The 21760-nt window shown below is 51.0% G+C and overlaps 7 protein-coding genes across 7 annotated transcripts; 3 read left to right on the top strand and 4 right to left on the bottom strand.

Annotated features, from left to right (window-relative positions):
• Nucleotides 1-2197: 2197 nt before the first annotated feature.
• Nucleotides 2198-3498, top strand: TRIREDRAFT_108381 (uncharacterized protein; the record flags this gene model as incomplete). Its single annotated transcript, XM_006966130.1, has 3 exons — nucleotides 2198-2272; nucleotides 2655-2801; nucleotides 2890-3498. The coding sequence occupies 3 exons, from the start codon at nucleotides 2198-2200 to the stop codon at nucleotides 3496-3498; spliced, it is 831 nt and encodes a 276-aa protein (XP_006966192.1).
• A 2262-nt stretch (nucleotides 3499-5760) lies between these two features.
• TRIREDRAFT_62971 (uncharacterized protein) lies at nucleotides 5761-6878 on the bottom strand (the record flags this gene model as incomplete). Its single annotated transcript, XM_006966004.1, has 2 exons — nucleotides 5761-6682; nucleotides 6814-6878. Coding segments are annotated over 2 exons (987 nt in total), but the record flags the coding sequence as incomplete, so codon positions are not given.
• Nucleotides 6879-13286: 6408 nt separating this feature from the next.
• TRIREDRAFT_41428 (uncharacterized protein) lies at nucleotides 13287-13950 on the top strand (the record flags this gene model as incomplete). Its single annotated transcript, XM_006965884.1, has 2 exons — nucleotides 13287-13408; nucleotides 13464-13950. Coding segments are annotated over 2 exons (609 nt in total), but the record flags the coding sequence as incomplete, so codon positions are not given.
• Nucleotides 13951-14743: 793 nt separating this feature from the next.
• TRIREDRAFT_108378 (uncharacterized protein) lies at nucleotides 14744-15390 on the bottom strand (the record flags this gene model as incomplete). The annotated part of the gene is made up of 2 exons (XM_006966003.1): nucleotides 14744-15117; nucleotides 15330-15390. The coding sequence occupies 2 exons, from the start codon at nucleotides 15388-15390 to the stop codon at nucleotides 14744-14746; spliced, it is 435 nt and encodes a 144-aa protein (XP_006966065.1).
• A 602-nt stretch (nucleotides 15391-15992) lies between these two features.
• Nucleotides 15993-16788, top strand: TRIREDRAFT_32473 (uncharacterized protein; the record flags this gene model as incomplete). The annotated part of the gene is made up of 2 exons (XM_006965873.1): nucleotides 15993-16387; nucleotides 16464-16788. Coding segments are annotated over 2 exons (720 nt in total), but the record flags the coding sequence as incomplete, so codon positions are not given.
• A 145-nt stretch (nucleotides 16789-16933) lies between these two features.
• TRIREDRAFT_63328 (uncharacterized protein) lies at nucleotides 16934-17611 on the bottom strand (the record flags this gene model as incomplete). Its single annotated transcript, XM_006966002.1, has 1 exon — nucleotides 16934-17611. The coding sequence occupies one exon, from the start codon at nucleotides 17609-17611 to the stop codon at nucleotides 16934-16936; it is 678 nt and encodes a 225-aa protein (XP_006966064.1).
• Nucleotides 17612-18619: 1008 nt separating this feature from the next.
• TRIREDRAFT_41009 (rho type Ras-like GTPase) lies at nucleotides 18620-19929 on the bottom strand (the record flags this gene model as incomplete). Its single annotated transcript, XM_006965882.1, is given in 7 exon segments — nucleotides 18620-18739; nucleotides 18803-18982; nucleotides 19054-19173; nucleotides 19192-19257; nucleotides 19319-19346; nucleotides 19410-19753; nucleotides 19831-19929. Coding segments are annotated over 7 exon segments (957 nt in total), but the record flags the coding sequence as incomplete, so codon positions are not given.
• Between the last annotated feature and the right edge of the window lie 1831 nt (nucleotides 19930-21760).

The raw sequence follows: 21760 nt of genomic DNA, 5'->3' as shown, positions 1-21760 counted from the left end.
ATATATTTTATATAAAGTAAAAATAATACTAGGTATTATATTAAGGCTATTTTAAATTAATATATAAAATATATAGTATATATTATATTTTTACTATATAATAGTTTTAGCTTATATAAAATAATTAATATTTAAAAACTTAAAATTAATTTTAAATTAATTTTAAAAAGATATAAAATTAACTTACTATAAGTCTTTTATTTATATTAATTTAAATTTATAAGGTAATACTTTTTAAACCCTTTATATTCTTAGCTATATAATATACTTTTTATAGCCTAATAATAATATATTTATTCTAGCTTATAAATACTTATAGTATATTAAATTTATATATTTAAAAAATTTATATATTAAACCTAGTGTTATACTTATATAATAAAACCTTATTAATATTAATATAAGTACTTATAAGAATTATATTTTACTTATAATTTATATAATAACCTCTTTTAATTTAAGTTTATAAGTTAATAAAAAGGGATTATAATAATTCTTTATTTTAAAATATAAATATAATACTTATATTTAATTAATTAAAATTAATAAAAAAATAGAATTAATTTAAAAAAAAAAAAATACTTAATAGCATCCCTTTTTAAGCAGGATTTATATAATTCCTTTTATAAATTCTAAAGCTTTTTAATTAAATTATTACTAATTAATATATGCTTTTATTATATAGTTAAAATAAACTTATATACTCTTACCCTTATATATATATATATTATTTATTAATAAGGAATGCCTTTAAAAAGTAATATAAAACTATTTTTTAAAGCTATTACCCTCTTAATATTATATTAAACCTATTAAATAATAAATTAATTTTATAATTAAAATAAAATAGTATTTAGTTATATATAAAAGTTTATAAAGTAAGAAAATCTTCTTTTTTTAAATATTCCTTAAGTATAAAATATTTAATTTTATTATTACTTAATTTTAAAAAGTTTAAAATGCTTAGTATATAATATATAGTTTTTATATATATTAGCTATAATAGCTTACTAGCTTTAGTTATATATATAGTAAAAATAAAAATATAATTTTTATAGCTTTAATTCTTAATTTAAAATAATATTAAATTATATTTAAAACTATAACTATTATATTTTTTACTTTATTTTTATTATTTTTTATAACTAGTTCTTAATCTTTAAGTAAAATAAGGAGAGTTAAATTAATAGTATTTTTATTATATTTTAATTTTTATTTTTAAGTAAGTAAGAATAATTTAAAATATAAAAGTTAATTACTTTATATAAGTATTTATTAATATTAAATATACTTTTTATAAGTATTAAACCTATTATAAAGCTTATATTCTTTATTTATAAATAATTTTAACTTATTTAAACTTAAAAATAATATTAAATTAAAATTAATATTTATTATATTTATATTATTTTTATTTAATTTAGTATTTAAATATTATTTATAATATACTATATTAATAAGTAATTATTAATTATATAAAGATTATTATTATAGTTACTGCTATATATAATTATTAAAGGACTAACTTTAAATTAATTTTAAATTAATTTTTTTAAAAATACATTTTATATAACAGCAGCTTAAGTTAAAATAGTAATAAGTAGTTAAGCTATTTATATATAGCTTATCTTTAGTATAAGAAAAAAGACTACCTATATATAGATAGCTTACTGTTTTTTTAGCGCTAGGGATTACCTATATATGTCTATATATAGCTTATATAGGTACCCCATGGACAGCTTATCTATACACTCGTGCATCTTTAGTCTTTAATCTCCCAGCACTGAATCAACCGCCAGCTCCCCTGTAACTGCTGTAAATTCTGCCGCTCTTTCGGGCAGCCCCACCCGCGGGAGCCTAGCTCTAGCGCCGTCCATTCTCCACACAAGCCCACCGCCTGCCCAATCCGCAGCCGGACCCGCTGACAAAGCGACTCCTCTGTCCAATCGCAGCGCCCGGCTTCCCAGTTGGCATCTTGTTCCCCTACCAGCTCCGCCCACGAACCATCATCTCAAGCTTCGATTTCTTGCATCAACCGCCTGACGTGCTGCGAACCCAACAAGAGCATCAGGCTGCCGGATGTCCGCACCCCCGACCGGCTCGGCCTGGCCTCGCAGGCTGTACTCCCTCCCTTTCAGGATGGCGCTGCCGGATCTGGCGCAGGGCCCTGACTGATCCAGACCAGGAGTCATCCACCATGGCGCTCTTTGTCTGCTTGGTGCTGTCCCCTGGACGCATCACTGGAGGGGGGGCCGGGGGGCACAACGACATCGTCTGTGGAGAAGGGCCGCGGCTGCCTGGCTGGCTGTTCAACTTGTCAAATCCTCCAGCAGCAGCCGGGTCGAGATATAAGAAGCCGTGTTTGGCCTGGATTCATAGGTTGCTCTTGCTGTCTAGTCTATACGTTAAATCACCTTGACAGTCCTCCTTCAGTCTCCCTGGCCAACTGAGCGTTGCTTGTCGAGATCCAAGCCATCACTGCCTCTGCCAATGCGATAGTCTGTCGGCTCTCAAGTGCCCCAACACCCTTCACATCGTTTATACCTATAGCATCTATAGGACAATTGGAAGCACTTCTTCTCATCGTTTCACCATCTCCAATCAGCTCTTACTCCTTGCGCTGCTGTACCTGAAACTACCTTGGTGCTATACAGGACAGACGCCCAACGTCCATAGCCATGTTTAACACATTCAAGATCGACCCCGAGACGAACAGCGTCCAGGAGCTCAGGCGGGCCTCCGATCCCATCTCAGCCCGGTCGAGCCAGCACCAGGCGTGCAACAACTGCCACGCTAAAAAGGTATAAAGTCGCAGCAAGCGCGCCGCTTCCAGTCAAGTGATCAACTCTGTTGTTGTTCCTGCGCTAACAGTCACTCTCCCCCGATTAGCTCAAGTGCAGTGGTGACAAGAGTGGCTGTGAGCGCTGCATCGCCAGCCAGCTGCGATGCGAATACACTCGCTCTCCCTCTCGCAGAGGCGGCAGGAAGACCAGCGGCAGAAGCTCCACTGACAGCCGTGGCGGATTGGAGCCGGCCGGTGGTGACAGCAGCCCCGGCAGCCAGTCTGGCAAGTCGAGGCACAGAAGCAGCAGGCACTTGCATGCCGGGACTAGCAGCAGCAGCAGAGCCCGGGCCTCAGCGTCCAGGGAGGAAGAATATGGCGATGCGTTGGACTTGTTCGACCCCACGACGCTCGGTCCTGACGATGGCTTCGATCTACGATCCTTATCCTTGGAGGCTTCGGACAGTGGTTACGGCAACAGTGCCTATTACAACCAGCAGCAGCAGCAGCAGCAGCAACAACAGCATGGTGCAGGAAGCTGGCAACACGTGGCCTCCAGCGACCCGTACGGCAACTTGTCTGGCAGCTCATACATGGGCACGACCAGCTCCAGTGGCCAAGACTACGACGTGGATTACTACGGAAACTATGACGAGTACGGACAGTATCATGGCCAGCAAAACGATCCTAGATACTGGGGCGGGCAGCAACAATAGGCCTTGTCTAACCCCCTTTCTTTGTGTCTGTTTCTTGCGTTCTTTTCCCCTCCTGCGTTGTACTTTTTACCACGGGTTCTTCCTTTGTTATCTCTCTTTTGCTTTGAGACGCGTGATCAAGTCCATGCCGGCCACGTAAGTGAGTGCTTGGAAAGGACTTTGGCGCCTTCAGATTTTTTGTTTAGAATACCCTTCACAGCGACTACTTGTACACTTAGAAGTCCCTTTTCTTTCCTTCTCTTTTCTCGCTTGTTTTTCTTTTCTCATTCCTCTTCTTTTTCACATGTGGATTTTCTCTGCAGCTGCCCCTTTATGGTCGCTGCGAGTTTCTCTTCTCCCCGCAGACGTATGCCGTCTGCAGCTGCTCAGCTCCGCGAGAATGGGGTGCTCAAACTCGCCGTGTACTTTGTTTCTCTTCTTGCGATTTGATAGAGGCTTTGCCGGTAATGGGCTTATGATTGGATGATATCCTGGATTGGCTATAGACTATCTGCTATTGTAAGCATTATCAGATTCGATGTTACATTGGGATGCACGCGTCGTTCCTGGTCGGCTGTACAATACTGTGACGTTGCCTCTTTTTATTGAGGCAGCCTGATGGAAGACCTGCATGTAGTTAATCATGTGCCTGCGGCATTCCCTTCATCACGGGGTCCGATTTGACTCATTGCAGAGATGTCCATGAGTCTGAGTCAATATGAAGGCTCAAGCAATATGAATTCGCAGACACGAACAAAGACGACCATCCAGGCATCCATACTTGCAGAATACCACTGCCTAATAGCATATAAAGGACCGGATATAAAACGCCGAAAAGCGTCATCGTACTGCACTGTATATTTTCGGAGAATTAGGAGAAGGGGTAACGTGATGACATTGGGGTACGTCAACCGGTTCTGCGCACATTTGCAAAGTCAGCCCTGCGAGGCACGTCATTGCGTTGCATTGGATTTCCTCCGAAACATCAGTGTACGCTTTTTCTTGAGGGACACCCTTTATCTTTGAATGTGTTTCGGTGGTATTTATAGATTGCACTGAGCTTGAGTTGAGGGTGAGTGTATGAGAGGTAATAGGTAGGGAGGTGGTGCATGTTGGATGGCGAGGTCTGGATAGGCAGACACTGGACGCCGTTATGGGAAATAGATTCATTCTGATGAGAGGAGGTTATTGGCTGTTTTTTCTTCTTCTTTGGACTTACCTATGGTGTGTGGTGTTTAGACAGTTGGAGGTCTTGATTGAGGGGGGTTATTGCTGGATACGGGTTGGTGGTTCGCCGTGTTGGGTGCCTTGCATGGATGATGCGAAGATGGTGTGGACTTGAGTGTAGGTTGTCGGTGATGGCTACATGTACACATAGTACCTACTAGGTAGGTAGAGAGAGATACGCTGACTGCTTACGAACGACATGCAGCATATCAGCCTTGTTCTCACATTGCAATGCGTTGCTTCGGATGGCTATCTTGCGTGTAGGAAGTTCGTTGCATGTAGGATATATGAAGTGCTGTGCGGTTGCTTTGTGCCCGGTAATATACGGCCTTCCGTGCCATGACTTGACCGCCTATGCCGACTGCTGTTTCATGGAGAATAAAGACGAGATCAGAGCACTCGAGGTGCGATCCTTTGGCGGGGTGAATCTGTAGCCCGAGTCGTCTTGGCTTCATCTATGGTCTATAAAAGCAGGATCCATGACAATGATAACTAAGAAAGGAGTCATTCAAGGTAGAATTATGAGGGAAAGCAAAATTGACCGTAATCTACGCTTCTTAGCGTTCTTCTTTTCCCATGCTGGTACAATAGAAGTTATTCGTGTTCAGGCAGCAAAGGCTTTCTCTATGACAAAGACTTGGCGTTTTGTAAGCTGAATCCTTCAAAGTCGGAATTACGCAATGTTTTAACCACCCGCTGGATTGGGAATCTCGCCCTGCTCTAGGCTGCGCTCTTGTCTTCCATGAGACGAGATTCCACAGGGGCCGTTGACTTGGGACGGCTCGCGTCCATGTAGGCCTCATCGTCATCCCTAATGGACCTGAACAGCGCCCTCGCAATGACTAGCCGCAAGATAAGCGACAGCAGCGAAGTGAGCATGATGCCGCACGCAGCAAGCAGCTGAATCCCAATGTACTTGCCCGTGCTATTCAAGATGGCACCCGAAATGGGCGGCCCGATGAGCGAGCCTATCCCCTTGAGTATAGACACCATGCCCAGCCTCGTCCCCAGCCGGCTCAGGTCCGGGGTGATGGACGTCAGGACGACGGAGCCGAGGGCCACGACGCTGCCGGACCAGAAGCCGTACAGGACGGCAAAGGCAATGTTTCCCGCGGCGTTTGTGACGCTGATCCAGTAAAAGACGCTGGCGCTGCTGAGGGCGCAGACGACGACGTACGTGTCCAGCGATCCGACCCTGTCGGCGACGAACCCCGGGATGATCCTGCCCGGGATGGAGGACGCGTTGAGGATGGGGAGCAGGTATGCGGCCAGGGCATGGCCCTGCATGCCGTGCAGGACGGCGTAGCTCTGCAGGTAGTATGGCGGGTTGAAGAAGGACAGGTTGTTGAAGAAGATGGCCACGCAGTAGAGCAGGTACGTGCGCTCCCGAAGCGCGGACGAGTCCCAGAACCAGCGGATTGAGAAGCCGGGCTTCCTGTGAGCTGCTGCTGCTGCTGCTGCTGCTGGTGGTGCCGAGCGCGGCCGGATGATGGCGAGGGCAAACGAGCACATGGCAAAGGCCACGAAGCCCATGGCCCGCATCGTCCACCCGAAGCCAATCCTGGGGCGGAGCTTCTCAAACATGAGGGGATACAGCGTGGCGCCGAGGCCGCTGCCCACGGTGGCGAGGCCCATGGCCCTGGCCCTGCGGCGCATGAAGTACATGGGCACGATGGCGATGGACGGGATGGACAGGCAGCACGTGCCCAGGCCGAGGCAGATGCCCTGCGCGAGGAGGACGTGCCAGTAGCGCGTGCTGATGCTGGTGAGCGCGAAGCCGAGCGTGACGAGGAGCGTGCCGGCGGCGAGCAGGGCGCGGCAGTAGCCGGCGTCGTAGAGCGGGCCGATGAGGGCGCCGACGGACATGAGGCAGAAGATTTGGATGGAGCCGATCCAGGAGATGGATGAGGGCGAGGAGCTGCTCAGGAGGGCTGTTTCGTAGTAGGACTGGAAGACGCCGAAGCTGTTGAGGAGGCCCCTGGATGGAGAGCGCCAATCGTCATGTGGCCACGGTTAATAATGACACACGCATGCTGTTTTTTGGGGGGGGATATGTGCCTGGTTTGGAATTCATGTTGTGTGTGGGAAATGATGTGGTGGGCAGCGTACAGGTGGTTGAAGTAGAGGAAGAAGGAGGCCACGACCTGGAGCCATGCTTGCAGTCCGCCGTCTGGGGGCGCGCTGCTCTCATCCCTCTGGTCTTGGTTCTGGTTCTGGTTTTCATTACGATGCTGATTCTGGTTTTCGTTCTGATTCTGATTCTGGTCTTGGGTATCTTGCTCCGAGAGCTGCACCTCAAGTCGTGCCGGCTCTTTCAGAATGGCGGCATCCGCATCGGTGGCACCGACTGGCTGCTCGTGTTGCAGCTTAATGATCGACATGGCGGGGATATCGCTTGCGCAGTGAGCGGCGTGACGAGACGAAGCATTGTCTACATGTATGCGTTGCTGTCTCAATGTCGAGACGAGGAGGATTCATGAGGATACGCAGATATGGCGCGCAACTCCCCGTTTTTGAAGGGAGAGATGGGCGAGGATGATCGCCGGAAATCGGCTCGTAAGGTTGTATTTCCCCGCTGGGGGAGCGGTGGACGGCAATGGCACTGAGATACTACGGCATTTGTTGATGGGAGAATGGGAAAGATGGAGGGGATCTGTATAAGGGTGTTGTTGGGGGGGTTTTGCAGGGAATAAGTCGGGGAGAGGGACGGGTAAGGCTGTGGAGGTTGGTTGATTGCGGGGGGCTGAGATGTGAGAGTGAATGACTTGGACATGAGATCTCTCAGGGTCCAGTCTGTATTGTATGGGCACATCTTGAAAGAAGTCGTTGGCCTGAGAAAGGGGGGTTTAACCCAAGTTTGAATATTTGTCTGTATGAGTGCAGATTGAAATGAAGTTCGTCAGAGGCCAAGGTCGGATTGCATCAGCCATCCATATGATCAATGCATTGGACCTCTGGCATCTCCAAGTCCAGAAAAGCATCGAGGATCCAGCTTGGATGGCCAACAAGAACAGGGAGCCATTGCTAGTACTATACACTTTGGATAAAGCAAATGTATATACTGTCCCTCATGATGATTCACAGGCGTTGGGCGCTCAAGGAGCTTCACTGGCATCATTTGACAACCTATCCAGCGTACCTATGTAAGCACTGGACACCTACATCTTTTTCCACAGGGACGACGTCGATTCACTTAAAGTCCGTAGTTTGACTCGCCGTTTGATGCTGGCACTTGACTCGCCCCCACGGCACTTCCATCCACTTACAGAGATACACATCTTCACGTCTACGACAAGAACGAGCGCTCTGGATCTCCATCTTCTGTCGGTGCCGCTTCGGCCTGGGCTGTTTTGCCTTCAGGTCTGTTCCAGCGTCTTGGGCTAATGTCCGAAGCAAATGCACACAGTGCACGCAGCCAGTATGTAGAGACATGATCATCTGACAAACAGCTCCAGCTCCAGCTCCCATTCAGCTTTCTTTTCTTCTTTTGTTCCAGGGTCGCATCGTGACCCGCTGGTGCCGGGCAGCAATCTAGGCTTGCATAGCTAGCTCGCGGCCGAGGCGTGAAGCTCGGTGACGAAAACCGGTAGCTTGTCGTGTGTTTTTTTTCGCAATTGCCCATGTCTAGCATCACAGGAATAGAGTCAAATCTTAAAGACACGGGCATTGCGCGAGGCTTGAGCTCTTGAGCTTCGGTTCATTTGCCACTAGTATACATCTCCCGGCTTTGAATGAAGGGATTGCACTGTCGAGGATGAAGGGGGATCTAAAACAGGAACTTGGATAGGAATAGCATTCCAGCGCTTTGCCGACGATATGGAAGCTCGCACGTGTGTGCAATCCATGTTACTTGTATCTAGATACCTGCCATGCTCGTACTGTTCTCACCCCCACGGTGCCGGCATGAACCTATGCAGCAAGTACTGCTAAGACTCGTCCTGCACTGTGTCGCGTGGCCCTGTTTTGGCCCTTGTCCGGGTTTGCCATTTACATCATGTATGTCCCCCCCCCAATAAAGTCAATTGGCGCACGCTGCAAAAGAAGAGGTCCGAACTCCGTGGTCCCTGATTATTGGAGGGCATTAATTAATAATGACGCCCAGGTGGACGGATTGGTAATGATGCTACTACTGTAGTAAGTACTGATATTATCAACTGCCGGCGTGGGCAGGAATCGGGGGTATTGTCCAATTCAAGAGGCTGTACTGTAGACTACTACACAGCCAGCCCAGATTGAGATGTAGGCAGAGTCACGGCTAGAACGTGCTCAGGTTAAGTGAATGGATGCTTGTTAAATTAAGGTACTGTGATACTGGCTGCAGCCTATCCGCGCGTAAAAGCGTCAATACCTAGATAAACCTTGTCGCTGCAGTAATTACGGCTTTGCGGAGTATCACATCCGTCTCGAGACGAGACGACAGCCGCCGGCCGTCCGGGCCGCGTCTCGTCTCCCTTTTGCCATCGTTTACAGAGAGTATGTACTTGTGATACCAGCGGCCGAAGGTGCTGAGGCAGCAGGTAGCAATTACCTTCTCCATACCTGCCTACCTACAGTACAGTAGGTCGTCTAGATCTCTAGAGCCCCTTTTCCACGCCCGTTCTATGCCTGTTCCATGGGGTAACACCGTAACACCGCAACACCCTAAACGGCCTGGGGGCTTGGGCATGTGGCCTCAGGTGACTGCCTCTGCTCCGTCCTAATCTTCGCATCCGGGAGTCACACAAGTCAATGTGAACGAGGACATGTTAAGTACAGTATGTATCTACAGACCCTTGTGCTATGGCTGAGAAAGCGCTCGTAGGGGTATCACAAGCAGTTCGGAACACGTTATGTTGTATGCGAGGATGAGGTGATGCGCATGCTCATGCTAGAGCTGACGACTTGCGTGATGGATGATTCGTCGGGCGTGAGCATCACCAGTTAGGAAGGTTGCAGGAAGCAGTAATGCGTACTCGTAAGTGCAACGGGCACGGCGAGTAACGACTGCATCTTCGGTATCTAGTCTGGACTACTAGTGCATCTTTCTCGGTCTCATGATGCGTTGGATAAGCTGTGTTGAATAATTCTCCCAGCGGCTTGGGACCGCTTTTAGCCTGGAGTAATAGACAAAGGACCATACTCGCTGATTTTGGAGATATTTCCGCCACAGCAACGCAGTCTTTGACGTTCCAAAATCTCCCAATCTCCGAGCTTTCGACGAGGACGCATCGCCAGAGTGTCGGAAGTGAGCTGGGCAGTCTGTAACGCAGTCCGGAAGATTCTCGATCCAAGCTGCTTCGATAAGCAGCACGTCGCTGCATCGACGGTCCGATCCGGCCAGGGAAAATCAGCAAAGAGAATTTTGATATCATCATGCAGCCAATCTATTTTTACATCATCGCATCCTTCATCAGACGCGGGGTGACATGTGAGGAGACTTCCCCCCAACGTGCTGCTCTCTCTCCACAGTCAATTGTTACCAAGCTTGCGCCCCCCTTGCTGGGGACCTGACAATCACATTGGTGCTAGGGAGGTATGTACATATGTATGTCCTACCTACCTAGGCAATGTGAAGCAAAAAGTAAAATTATCAAGACAACACACGCACATGCTTAAATGTGAGTGCCTACGAAAAGATCGCGCAGGCTGTCCCGCGTGCGTCAATTTCCGCATCTAGACCTTTGTTGGATGGGGAAATCCCAACGGCGAATAAACGCTGCAGCAAATCTCGAGCCTTGAAGTGATATGACGAGTCGATGTGGTTGGTGTCTCAGGGTCCAATGGCAGAGTTCAAGGTGGGCTTATTGTCTGTCCGAGCAATTAGCAGTGGTCGTTTTGCCCCAGTGGCTCCTCGGAATCGAGACAAGACACGGATCGAATACGTAAGGCTCTTGTTAGGCTACAAGACTTCGATGATTACCTGTTGATCTGTTGATACTGCAGGAGCTTGAATAGGGAGAGTGAATATGATCAAGGGGTAGGAGAGTCGACAGAAACGAAAAGCAGTGATCTAAAGTAGTCAGTCTGGCCTGTCACTCATGTCCCGTCACAGAGACGGCTCAATCGCTGAGATTATTGCATGTCGCGTGAGCACTTCCGGACCACTTCAAGTCGCTGCGTAATCCCGCGCATGCAATCATTCGTAGGTAATGCACTCTCCCCCCATCAAGCTTGCAGGTATCATTGCTGGGCAACTGGGATTGATCCGATGTCTTTGGGAGCCGTCAGCCCCAAGTCCTTCTGCATGCAGCATTGCCCGTCTCGACGAGCCATAACGCATCATGTATGTACCTATACACAGTAACAGCCCAGCCGACAGGAGTTCAACCCTTCTCGCTGTGAGAAGCTCGCCACAGCAGGAGAAAGGGGAAAGAAAGCCACCAATTCATTTACGGGGTCATCCCAGACAAAGCCGTGATGTGCAGAACGCAGCTGAGAGGGAGCAAAGCGTACCTTGGATCAGCGTACCTTGTTGTTCCAGATCAGGGCAAGGTCCAAGGTCCAAGGTACTGTACATTTGGAGTACCTCCACCACAGTGGACGCGTCAGGGCTTTGCTCGGCGAGTTTCAGCCATCGGCACATCCAAGGCCTTTTTGAGACAGACAGACACACATAGTCAGCACCGCAATGCCGAGTGAAAGGATGACGGGAGTTCTTCAGGGCCAGCTCCAACGTAGGTACTCGTACCAACCAGCTGTGCCGTGGAAGTGCTTCGGTCATGGCACAGCACTAACCGCGACTACCTGCAATAAAACCACTCTACTAGCAGCTTCTCGCCATCTCTCCAGTGTATTAATCGCGAACACCGACCGGTACGTACCTGCCTGAGTTACCCATTCAGAGCGCAACTGGAAAAGCGCTGGACGATCCGCTGCAGCCGCGATCCGGGACGGGAGTCCGGCGGTTGTACCGCTACAAGGGCGCCTCAGGAGGGATCAGCGCCAACAGGTTGGGCCAGTCAATGCCAGCGAGTCACCGCCACTAAATCCATCGCTAAAATGAGCCCGCTACGTGCGCAATCCAGGTGCAGCTTGTACCCGCTACTCGCCCACCCGTGCCAGCGTGTACCTCTGTACGAGTACTCGTACTGCACGGTCCCGAGTCCTGTCCTGATGCGGGCTTGACGCACCATCCATGGAGATGTCACCCCACCCGTCCAGTGCAAAGGCCGCACCAACAGCCTGGCCCATCAATTCCGGCCCCAAACCTGCAAAAAGGGACTTTGTTGTTTGGGTCGCCAGTCACAAACAAGGCCTGCACTGAAGCTGCCTGGACAAGGGGTGGGGGGTCTCGGGGAGGATGCAGTGAGGGCACTGGGACCTCTGGTGCTCGGGAGCCGGCAGAGCAAGCCTCGTACAGGCTACTCCTTTCGGGCCTTGTCCACAGCCGCATCCTGAGCTAAGTATTGTATCCAGTACTCGCTGCGCTATCTCCAGCCAAGTCCCGGCTACCTCGCTTGCAAGTCGCGCCTCTTCACCCCGTGCCGGGCCCCAAGGGCTGCTCGCCCGGGCAGGTACCTCGTACCCTCTGTTTCCAGTACCCTCCACAGCACTTTACGCCGTTAGTGCTCAGAATCCACCCCCATGTCCGTCCGCCTCAGTCGACTTCAGACCTTGGCCTGCCATTCTCTCCCACAAATCCTCCCACTCCCACGCGACCTTGCCTCTTCTTCCTGACCGAAGCCTGCCCTCGCTCGTCCCTTTTCTCTTCTGCCTCTAAAACCATCACACTCGCCTTCACCTCCGTCACGATGGCCTCTCAACTCCCGCTCAATTCTTCCAGAAGGAATCCCGCCCTTCTGTAGGCCCTCGCCCTGCCCGCGGAGCACGACGAAGCTACAATTGTCGACCACCAGAAAACCTTGATCCCCAACCTTGTCTACAACTCTCTTCCTCTCGGACCTCTCTGCTACTCTACGATATATCCATCGTCGAATTAATACGTTCTCATTCTCCGATATTCCCCATACCATTCTCTTCTCCTCTTCCGTCACTAGCTCGCGAGACCAATTTTCACACAATTTCGGACACTTGCCTTGGTCGACTGGCAGTGACTTGCTTGACTACTTCGAACCACCTCGATATCCCTTCTTCACTTCGTCCTTCGACCCTCACGCCACAAAGCTCCATTAGCTTGGCAGCCGGAAAAGCCAAATACCCATCCACCAAACAACCGAGCCGTATCGCGCCCTAAGCTGGTCGGCATGGCACTCAATATCCTTTCCGACAGCAAAGTCGTTCCATTTGTGTCCGAAGCAGCTTCACTCACAACGTCTTCGCTATATCCAAGCTTGAGTCGGTCCGACGAGCGCGACCTAATGTTCGAAAGCTCGTCCATTGTTGCAACTGAGATGAAGAGCCACGGTGCGGTGGATGAGCAGCCTGCCAACGGAGAAGAAGCCCCCTCGCGCCTTCAGCGTCGCGCCGTGGTCCAGCAAGTATCATTGTCCTCAACACTGCCGAGAGCCCATGCCACATCCGGTGAGTTTTTTTCATCTGTTGATCTCTCTCTTCATTGGCGACGGCCGAGGCTGACCATGTTGCCAGATTCTGCAGTAGACGGGTCATCATTGTCAACTACGTCACATTCCTCCGACATCCCCCTGGCTCCCATAGAGGGCAGGCCCGTCAATTTCGGCTTAGTCGTCCCTGGGGTGTACCGAAGCAGCTACCCCAAGAAGGAGGATTTTGCCTTCTTGAAGGGCTTAAAGCTCAAGACGATAGTGTACGTGTCGTCATCACCTCTGGATTGCGACACTCAAAAGCTAATCTTGCCACAGCACGCTGGTCAAGAAGGATGAGCCCGACCATGATCTCGAGGCTTTTATCGCCGCCAACGGCATCCAGCAGATCATCTTCAACATGAAGGGTACAAAGAAAGAGCCAATCCCCCCCAGTACGATGGCGGCTATCTTGGAAATCGTCCTCGACCGTCAAAACTACCCGCTCGTGATCCACTGCAACCATGGCAAGCACCGCACCGGATGCGTCGTCGCCGTCGTGCGCAAGCTTTCGGGCTGGAATCTCGAGAGGGCTCTTGACGAATACAAAAGCTACGCTACCCCCAAGGTCAGGGAATGCGACGTCGACTACATCACCGCATTTCAACCCAGTTCACTGGAGATGATTCGGATCCGACCAGCCCGTGGCGAACATGGCCGCTTCAGCCCTCTTCAAGTGCGGTCATTCGTCAGGACGCTGATGTTTACCGTGGTGGTCACGTCAATATGGCTCTTCTCCGGCTCTCGCATGGTCGTCCCCCGTGGCAGTCCTCCCAGCTAGACGTCGCGATGACGAGAGCAGCATTATGAAGTGCGCTTGACAAGCACACATGACAGCACCGGCGAATGACCGGGTTTTCAATCACACCCTAAAAGGGAGATATTCGACAGAGCATCAGCAAGCATGGAGAGCGAGACGTGGAAAAAGATTAGAGCGGGGTACGGAATACCCTCGCATCTTGGTGTTGTGGAACAGGCACAATGAGACAGATATCCATTGGATCATTTGGGTTGGGGACTGGGCTCGCAGAGATTCAAGAGCTGACACCGTCTGCGAATTGGCGTTTGGGTTTTGTTTCCTTGTCTTTTTTTTCTTTGCGGGTGCGCATTTCATTGCAAGCGGTATTAACAGCTGTGGAGAGAACAGATGCGGTACGCTGTCTGAGTTCAATTGCCTTCTGTTCTCTTATGTCCGCTTTTTGCAGTATACAATAATTTGTTGGTTTTGTCTCGGTGTTGCGCAATTGGCACGTGGATATCACGGCAACTTTGCATCAACTTTTGGGATAGATAGATGGGTCCAGCCATAATACCAACCCTTTGCATAACCGGAGATTTACTCCGAGAGCATGTCTTTCATGGCATACAATGATTCAATATGTGATGTGCGTGAAGTCGTGTTGCACGCTTTCATGTCCAAGTAATAAGTAGTGTACACGAGGCCCTGGTGATCCCACAACGCCTCTCTCATCTCCCTCAGCCCGTCTTCCTCTGTCCCATCCATCCATCTTGCTGGTTCTCTTTCCCTCCGTCATCAGCTCCATTGACGACCACAGCGCTCACTTCTTCTCCTCAAACTGCCCCCACCGATTCCTCTTGAGCCTCTCCTCCCTGTCCCGATCTTTGCTCCCATGCAAATACACCCATCCGCCAGCCACGCAGTTGGCCGCCCCCAGGCCGACGGCGGTGCCCCGGACGATGCCCCTGATGGAAAACTTTGCCCTCAAGGGCTGTCGTCTGCGCAGGGCGAGGAGGGCGTAGAGGCCGGACCAGGCGGCGGTGAGGCCGGCGCTGGCGGTGGGGTAGCCGGAGAGGTTGAGGTAGCTGGAGAAGAGGAGGGTAGGGGTGAAGAGGGTTAGGGGGAGGGCCTGGAGGGGGCGGGCGTGGAGGGCTGTGATGAGGGTTGCGAGGAGGGATGGGGGCAGGGATGATGCTGGGGGAAAGTTTTGTTAGCGATCTTTGTCATGGGAGGAATTGGAGGAGAGAGAGAGAGAAAGAGAGGTTTGGGTGGATGTGGTGAAATCTTTTGTGAGTTTTATGATTGTGTAAGTAGGTGATATGTGTGGTTGAGAAGGAGGATGAGGAGGAGGAGGAGGAAGGATTGTGTGTTGGGGTGTGTGTGTGTGGGATGGAGGAAGGACTTACAGCCCCATTCGGTGAGGTGTTCGGAGATTGATTTCTGGGCTGCGGTCTTGGTTGACGCCATGATGGGTGTGCCTTTTGTGATTTGTTGAATGTGTATAATGCGTGGGTGACTCTTCTATGGTGGTGTTTTGGGATTTTGGCATGTGAGATGTCAGTCTATCACAGGTGAGGCTCTGACGTGATGAATCTTGAATGATGACTAAGCACGTTTCTCAAGGGACAGAGGCTCTTCTCAGTCAAGAGTCGTTTGCTGTGAAGAATGAGCTTGGCTTGAGAAACGAGTAGCATAGACGTTGAGGATTGGATGTTATTTTAGTGCTATCAAGTAATTACTGCAATTGATCTACTCTCTATAGTGCAATGCGTGTCTTGGTCGAGCAAGACAGGCAGGTATGGGCAGTGAGATGCCATGGCGGGGCGCGGCGGAATGATTCGCCGACGACACCCAAAATTTCGAGCTTACCGTGATGCATCGCACGACTTGTCATATCCACCATCGAAATCCCACTCGACAAACGACGAATCCAGGCGAATCGCCTTCAATCCAACAGCTCCAAACATCTAGCTCGCCAATACCACGATCCTCATCCGCCGCAAACTGAACCTAGGTCACCTTACACCGCCCGAAACCCTCGTCCTCCTCAGTAAACCACCGCCATGGGCGGCAGACAGATCCGCCCGGCGGGCGTCTACAAGGCCGTCAGCCAAGAACTCAAGCACGCGCCGATGCCAGGGTACGCCGTGCCCGCGCCGCCGTGGTTCGCCGTCATGAATTCGGTTCCGCCCTCGGAGACGCTCGTGCGCAACGTCACGCCGCGCCACCGCATGCCCAACCCCAAGGCCATCAGGGCCGGCGGCGGCAGCGGCAAGCCCAAGAAGCTGTTCCGCCCGCAGAGCGTGTCGTACCCGGAGGATGCGCTGCGGACGAGCTTCTACAAGGACCATCCGTGGGAGCTGGCGCGGCCGAGGGTCGTGCTGGAGCTGGACGGCAAGGATTATCAGAGGTGTGATTGGAGCAAAGGGCTGCGGCAGCCGGGGATTCCCTTGACGGGCGAGAGGTAATAGAAAAAATGCCCGCGATGATTTCACGGTTGGATATGAAGGGGCTGTTTTGGCTGACTGTTGTTATCATAGTGTCGTACAACGTCAGCTGTGGTTGATGGAAAACGAACTGGTGGACGGCGTCAAGATGAGCAAGCGCAAGGCGTACGACATTGTCCGCCGCGAATTCTACAGGCTGCGCCAGGAAGAAGAGGTGGAGAAGAGGATAGCGGTCGAGGAGGCGCGCTACGTCGGCGCCTACTTTGGCAAGACGAGGCTCGACGTGGGCATGCAGCTCGAGGACCAGGAGTACGAGAACTGGAAGATTTGGGCCGGCAAGGAGACGGCGAACCGGGAGGCCAGGGCCAGCTCGGAAATCGAGACGTTTGGGCTGGAGGAGGAGGAGGATGCGGCGCTGGAGACGGCCGAGGCGCAGCCTCTGCCGGTGGCGGCGTAGAGATAGATCTGTGCTTGGGGTAGGTTTGTATTATATGAAGTGTACGAAGAATTTATATCAGGGACATGGTTATCGAAAAAAAGAGGCGGGGATGTAGAAGGGTTTGTTAGCATTTGACAGGACTGGGCTCTATGTCATCTAGACGGCGGGAATTAAAGACAATTTCTCCCGCGTTCTGCACGCCGTACCGCGCGGCAACCTCCTGGTGCTGCGTGACAAAGACGTCGGCGATGCCCGTGTAGAGCAGCAGCTTCCCCGTCAAGCTCAGCGTCGAGATGCGCGCCCAGGACTCAATGTAGATGACCTTGCAGCAGCTCTCGGGAATGACGTAGCCCATCTTCAACAGATGCACCGCCAGCGCGACGAAGAAGCCCGTGGCCGGCCCGTTGGAGAAGACGCGGCCGGGATAGCGCAGCGCCCTGCCGACGTCGTTGTCCGGCGGCGTGAGCAGCGCGGGGAAGATGTCGACGATGCTCAGCAGGGCGGTCAGGGGCGTGGACCAGAGGGGCTGGTGGACGCGGCGGGCGCGGGTGACGGTGCGCTTGTCGTGGGTGCCGGGTGAGCAGGATGAGGAGGAGGAGGAGGAGGTGCCGCCGCGGGTTTGGGCGCAGAGAGTCTGGAGGCGGGCTTCGTAGTCGGCGAGGTGGTGCTCTGACATGGTGTCGCCGCGGGAGATGAGGTAGCGGCGGTGGGTATTGGCGAAGGGTAATGTGCCGTCGTCCATCATCATGAGCATTTCTTTGGTGTGGCCGCCGGAGCCGAGGACGAAGAGGGTGTAGTCCATGGATGGTGGTTTGGATGGGTCATTTTGTTGTTGTTGTTGTTGGAGATTGATGGGAGGTTGGGGAGCGGCGCGTCTTTGACGGTTGCGGTGGGAGAGGAGCTGGATGTGGCGTGTCTGAGGAAGAGGCTGTTGGTTAATGATGGGTGCGTGCTTTTAGTTGGGAGGGATGGGTGATGACTTGCTGAGGCGAAGACGAAGAGGGTGATAGCAGAGATGATGATGGTGAGAAGTCCGTGTCTTGTGAAGAGAAGCGAGGAGATGGATGAGATGAGAGCCGCGGAGAGGGCGATGAGGAGGATTGGCTTTGAGAGGGCCATGATGGTTGAGTCTTGGAGTCGTTGGGCTGAGCTGCTGCAATTTGTGAGTATATGCCTAATGTTACAATATACGGGCTGTCGGGTGACTGACTGTGTGCGAGCAGCTATCACGTCATTCTCTTGATTTCATGCATCGGACACTCAAGGACGTGGTGTTTTATGAGTGAAATGCTGAGAGTCTGAGCTTGATACTGGCTCAAGTACAGATTGCACTGAATTGAAGGAAGTACATTGTATTGATAGTACCTGGTAGTGGCTTCACTGAGCGGACCCACTCTCATTACTTGTACTCTTTCCGCATCTCTCGTTCTATTAATCCGTACCTTCTCAGGACAAAACACCATCGACAGGTCAATTGAAACAATCACAATCATATATGGCGACCATGGCAGCTGAGAATAATGCACACTGTATTTCAGATTCGACAACTAATTGGAAGTAACAACTTTGAGAGCCCTGGTCACAAACATCGCCATTCAAGCGTCTGCGAAGGCGCCGGCTACGCAACACGGCCCAAAGCAGAGTGCGTCTCGCACAACATGGCCTCACATCAAGGGCTGCTCTCCTTCTCCAAGCGCACACTTTACACTCTGCTCCGCTGAAAACCTCACATTCCAGAGGGCGGCACAGGCCGCTGTGGGTAGAAGAGGCGTCGCTGGGTAGGCATCTGTTGCTGTCTGCGGGCGGCTTCGATGGCTCGTCGCGTTGCTTCCTGGCCGGCTCGTTCGAACAGGCTGTCCATGCCTTCACCAGTGGCCGCGGAGCACTCGGCATAGCCCCAGCAGCGGAGGTGACGAGACATGAAGAGGCCCTGCCAGATTCCCCAGGTCAGTTTGTCTGGCTGAGTGTCGGCGATGGTCAAGGGACAACGTACCTCTTGTGGCATCACACAGCAGTTGGGAACCGTGGTCTCGGCCGGATGGCCAGGGAGAAGGGTAACGCGATGGCTCGCGTCGGCGCACTCCCCGCGGACGTCCTTCTTCAGTCCGAGGAGGACGACGAGCACCTCGTTCTCCTGCTGGTTGAGAAAGCCACGCTCCACAGCATCAATCCACTGAACGCGGATGTCGTTAGTCCTGCACGCCTCCCGCAGCATCCTCAGAAGAAGCGACATGAGTGACTTACCCATCTGGCAACCGCGCTCATAGACTGCTTCTCCTTGATGTCAAAGCATAGGAAGATGCAATCCCACTGCACGTACGAGAGGCTCTCGACGGTGGTCATGTCAGGCGCGCCGGAAGTGTCCTACATTTCGACGCGGACCGGCTGGGAGTCGTACATGCGGATGTTGGTGTACGTCTCATAGCAGGTGCGGGTGATGGCACTCGACTGCGTGCTGTCAGCATATCCTCTCGGAGTCAAGATGAATTCCTCTGCAGTTTCATCTTACATCAGGGAAGCATCCATAACGGGAACGGCTATGCCATTGTCAGCACGAAGCGTTCAAAAGCAGCTCACGAAACGAAGAAGTCAAGTCTTACAAAAGCAGTGAAGTCTGGCCAGAGCCCGGGGGGCCGACAAACAAAAAGTGAAGAGTCAGCGGCGCTGCGAGACGGACGGTGGGAGCGGGCGACACCGACGGGCTGCGGCGCTTGCGCTTACGACCAAAGAGCGCGAAGAAGCCGCGGATAGGGTTCCTGGTCTGCGCTGCCTCGGGCTCGTCGTTATCGTCATCGCGCACTCCCAGCGCCGTCTCGGGCCGCTCCATGAGGGACTCGCCCAGGGCGTTGGGGCCGTCGCGGCGGCGAAACAGCGGGATGGCGGAGCGCATCAGGGCGACCCGGTTTGAGGGGCGGCGGGAAGGCCTCGCGGGTTCATGAAAGGCCTGCTCCCCGGGGAAAAGGCGGTCGACATGTCAGCTCAGCACGAGAGAAGTCGATGTAAAAAGAGGATGATACTCACGACGCGAGTGCTGGGCCGTTCCTCGAAGCCATCGTTGTCAAACGGATCTTCGCGCTCCATGCGGCTCGGCACCGACCGTCGCCAGGTGTCGATGGACTCGGCGAGTTGTTCCGGCATTTGCTGCGGGCGGTGCACGATGCCGTCGTCTGGAAAGACTCCAGGTTCTGGGTGCGCGCGGTAACGGGGGGGCATCAAAGTGCTTAGCCTATACTGGTCGGCTCGCAGACGAGGGTGAAGGTGAGAACGGGGGAGAATCCCTGAGAGTGCCAGTTGATCCGCAAGCGAGGGGAAAGGCGGCGCCATGCTCGGGGTGAGGGGGAGTTCGGTTGGTCAGTTGGGAAGGGGAGGAAGAAAAGTAAACAAACGAGGGAGCGTGTCTCGACGCGTTGTGTTGTAGGGACGCGAGCAGGTGGCGGGCAAGGTGAGCGCGAGGTGAATTGGATGATTGGATGGGCGTGGGACTGGCGGCGCGTGGGTGGCAGCTGGCAACACCTGGTGGCTCATCACGAGGCTGGCAAATGTACGCATCATATGTCGTTGTTTATGGAGAGTACCTATGGCAATTCCCCTTTTGCGGTTCTCGGGGAATTGTGTGGCTATTGGACGTGATGGCTCTCAGTGTTGTTACTGCAACTGGTCCTCCCTAGGGCATGGCCAAGAAGTTCTCACGACCGTCTTCTAGGGACAACTTCGGGCTGAATAATCTCCACGCCGCAATTGTAGGGATGAAGCTGGGCAACGTCAAGCTGTCGTCCAGACCACAGTCATCCCTTGAGTCCATGAATAAATCGCGATGAAATGGAGCACGCTTTTTATCACTCCTTTTCCCTACTAGGTAGTCAACGTTGGTCTACTCTATAACTATCTTTGAATAGCAGCTTTGGCGGATGAGAACCATCATGATTCCATAATAACACATCCCTAAGATGCTTCGTGGGATGTAGCTGTTTGTTCACTAACTAGAGATGCCTTGCACAGCTTGCCGCCGCTGCACTTGCGTTTGATGACGTTGAGCCATCATGTCCTCTACAGGGTTGATGAGGACGACGAAAGAACAGCATCCCCTTTTCGCTCTATGTGATATTGTGATGCTTCTTTACCGGTACATAATGCTAGCATGCATAGTCGCATCTCGTCCATGTTTAGCATATGGGATTTGACAGAGATTCGAGACATACCTTAGATATATACTTCTTTACCCTAAGGTATGCAACGACTCTCGATACTTGGAACAAGTAGGTAATAGAGCCGGCGGAAGTGGCTTCACAAGTTTGTGAACTAACTGCGAGCGTCCTTGTCTTGGAGAGTACATATCCTGAAACGGAGTGCTTTTCTTTCCCTCGCTGAGAAGCTTTGCTTGGTGGTAGCTCGAAACACATTTGAGGCTGATTACAACGTGTAAACGGACGAAATGGATGGGCTGATTATGGGGAGTATAGCTTTTCGCTTTCTGGCTTAAGAAGCTGTAAGGCTAGTAGATGATAGGTATTGGATGAGTTGCTGCGACTGCTCTCAGATCGGCGTGTTTGAGAAAGCATCAAGATCCGTCTCCAGCCAGGCGTTGGGTGGATGAAGTTGCTTTAGAAGAGTGATCTGATGTTGACCGTGCTTTCGAAAGGGGTCACTAGGAGAACCGGGGGATTTGTATCCATCTTTTAGAGGGAGCCGACTCTGGACGATGTGATACTTAGGCATGCTTAGCATCTGCGCTGAGCTTTGTGGAAGTGAGACCTAGTGATAATGAGGTGGATGACAGAAGTCTTATGCTAAAACGTAACCAATCCATACACTTATGATATAGGGGTTCATTTACCTGTCTACTAAGACAAGCTTCATACATGTACTTCAATATTGGCACACCATGGTGCCATGAAGAGCTGAAGCACCGGCTTATCATGTCGACAGCAACAGACATTTGTGTCCTTCTTCC

The sequence above is a fragment of the Trichoderma reesei genome, assembly GCF_000167675.1.
Source record: "Trichoderma reesei QM6a unplaced genomic scaffold TRIREscaffold_11, whole genome shotgun sequence".
In the NCBI taxonomy this organism is placed as follows: domain Eukaryota; kingdom Fungi; phylum Ascomycota; class Sordariomycetes; order Hypocreales; family Hypocreaceae; genus Trichoderma; species Trichoderma reesei.
The sequence above is the reverse complement of the archived record's forward strand: the minus strand, read 5'-3'. Positions and strand labels throughout refer to the sequence as shown.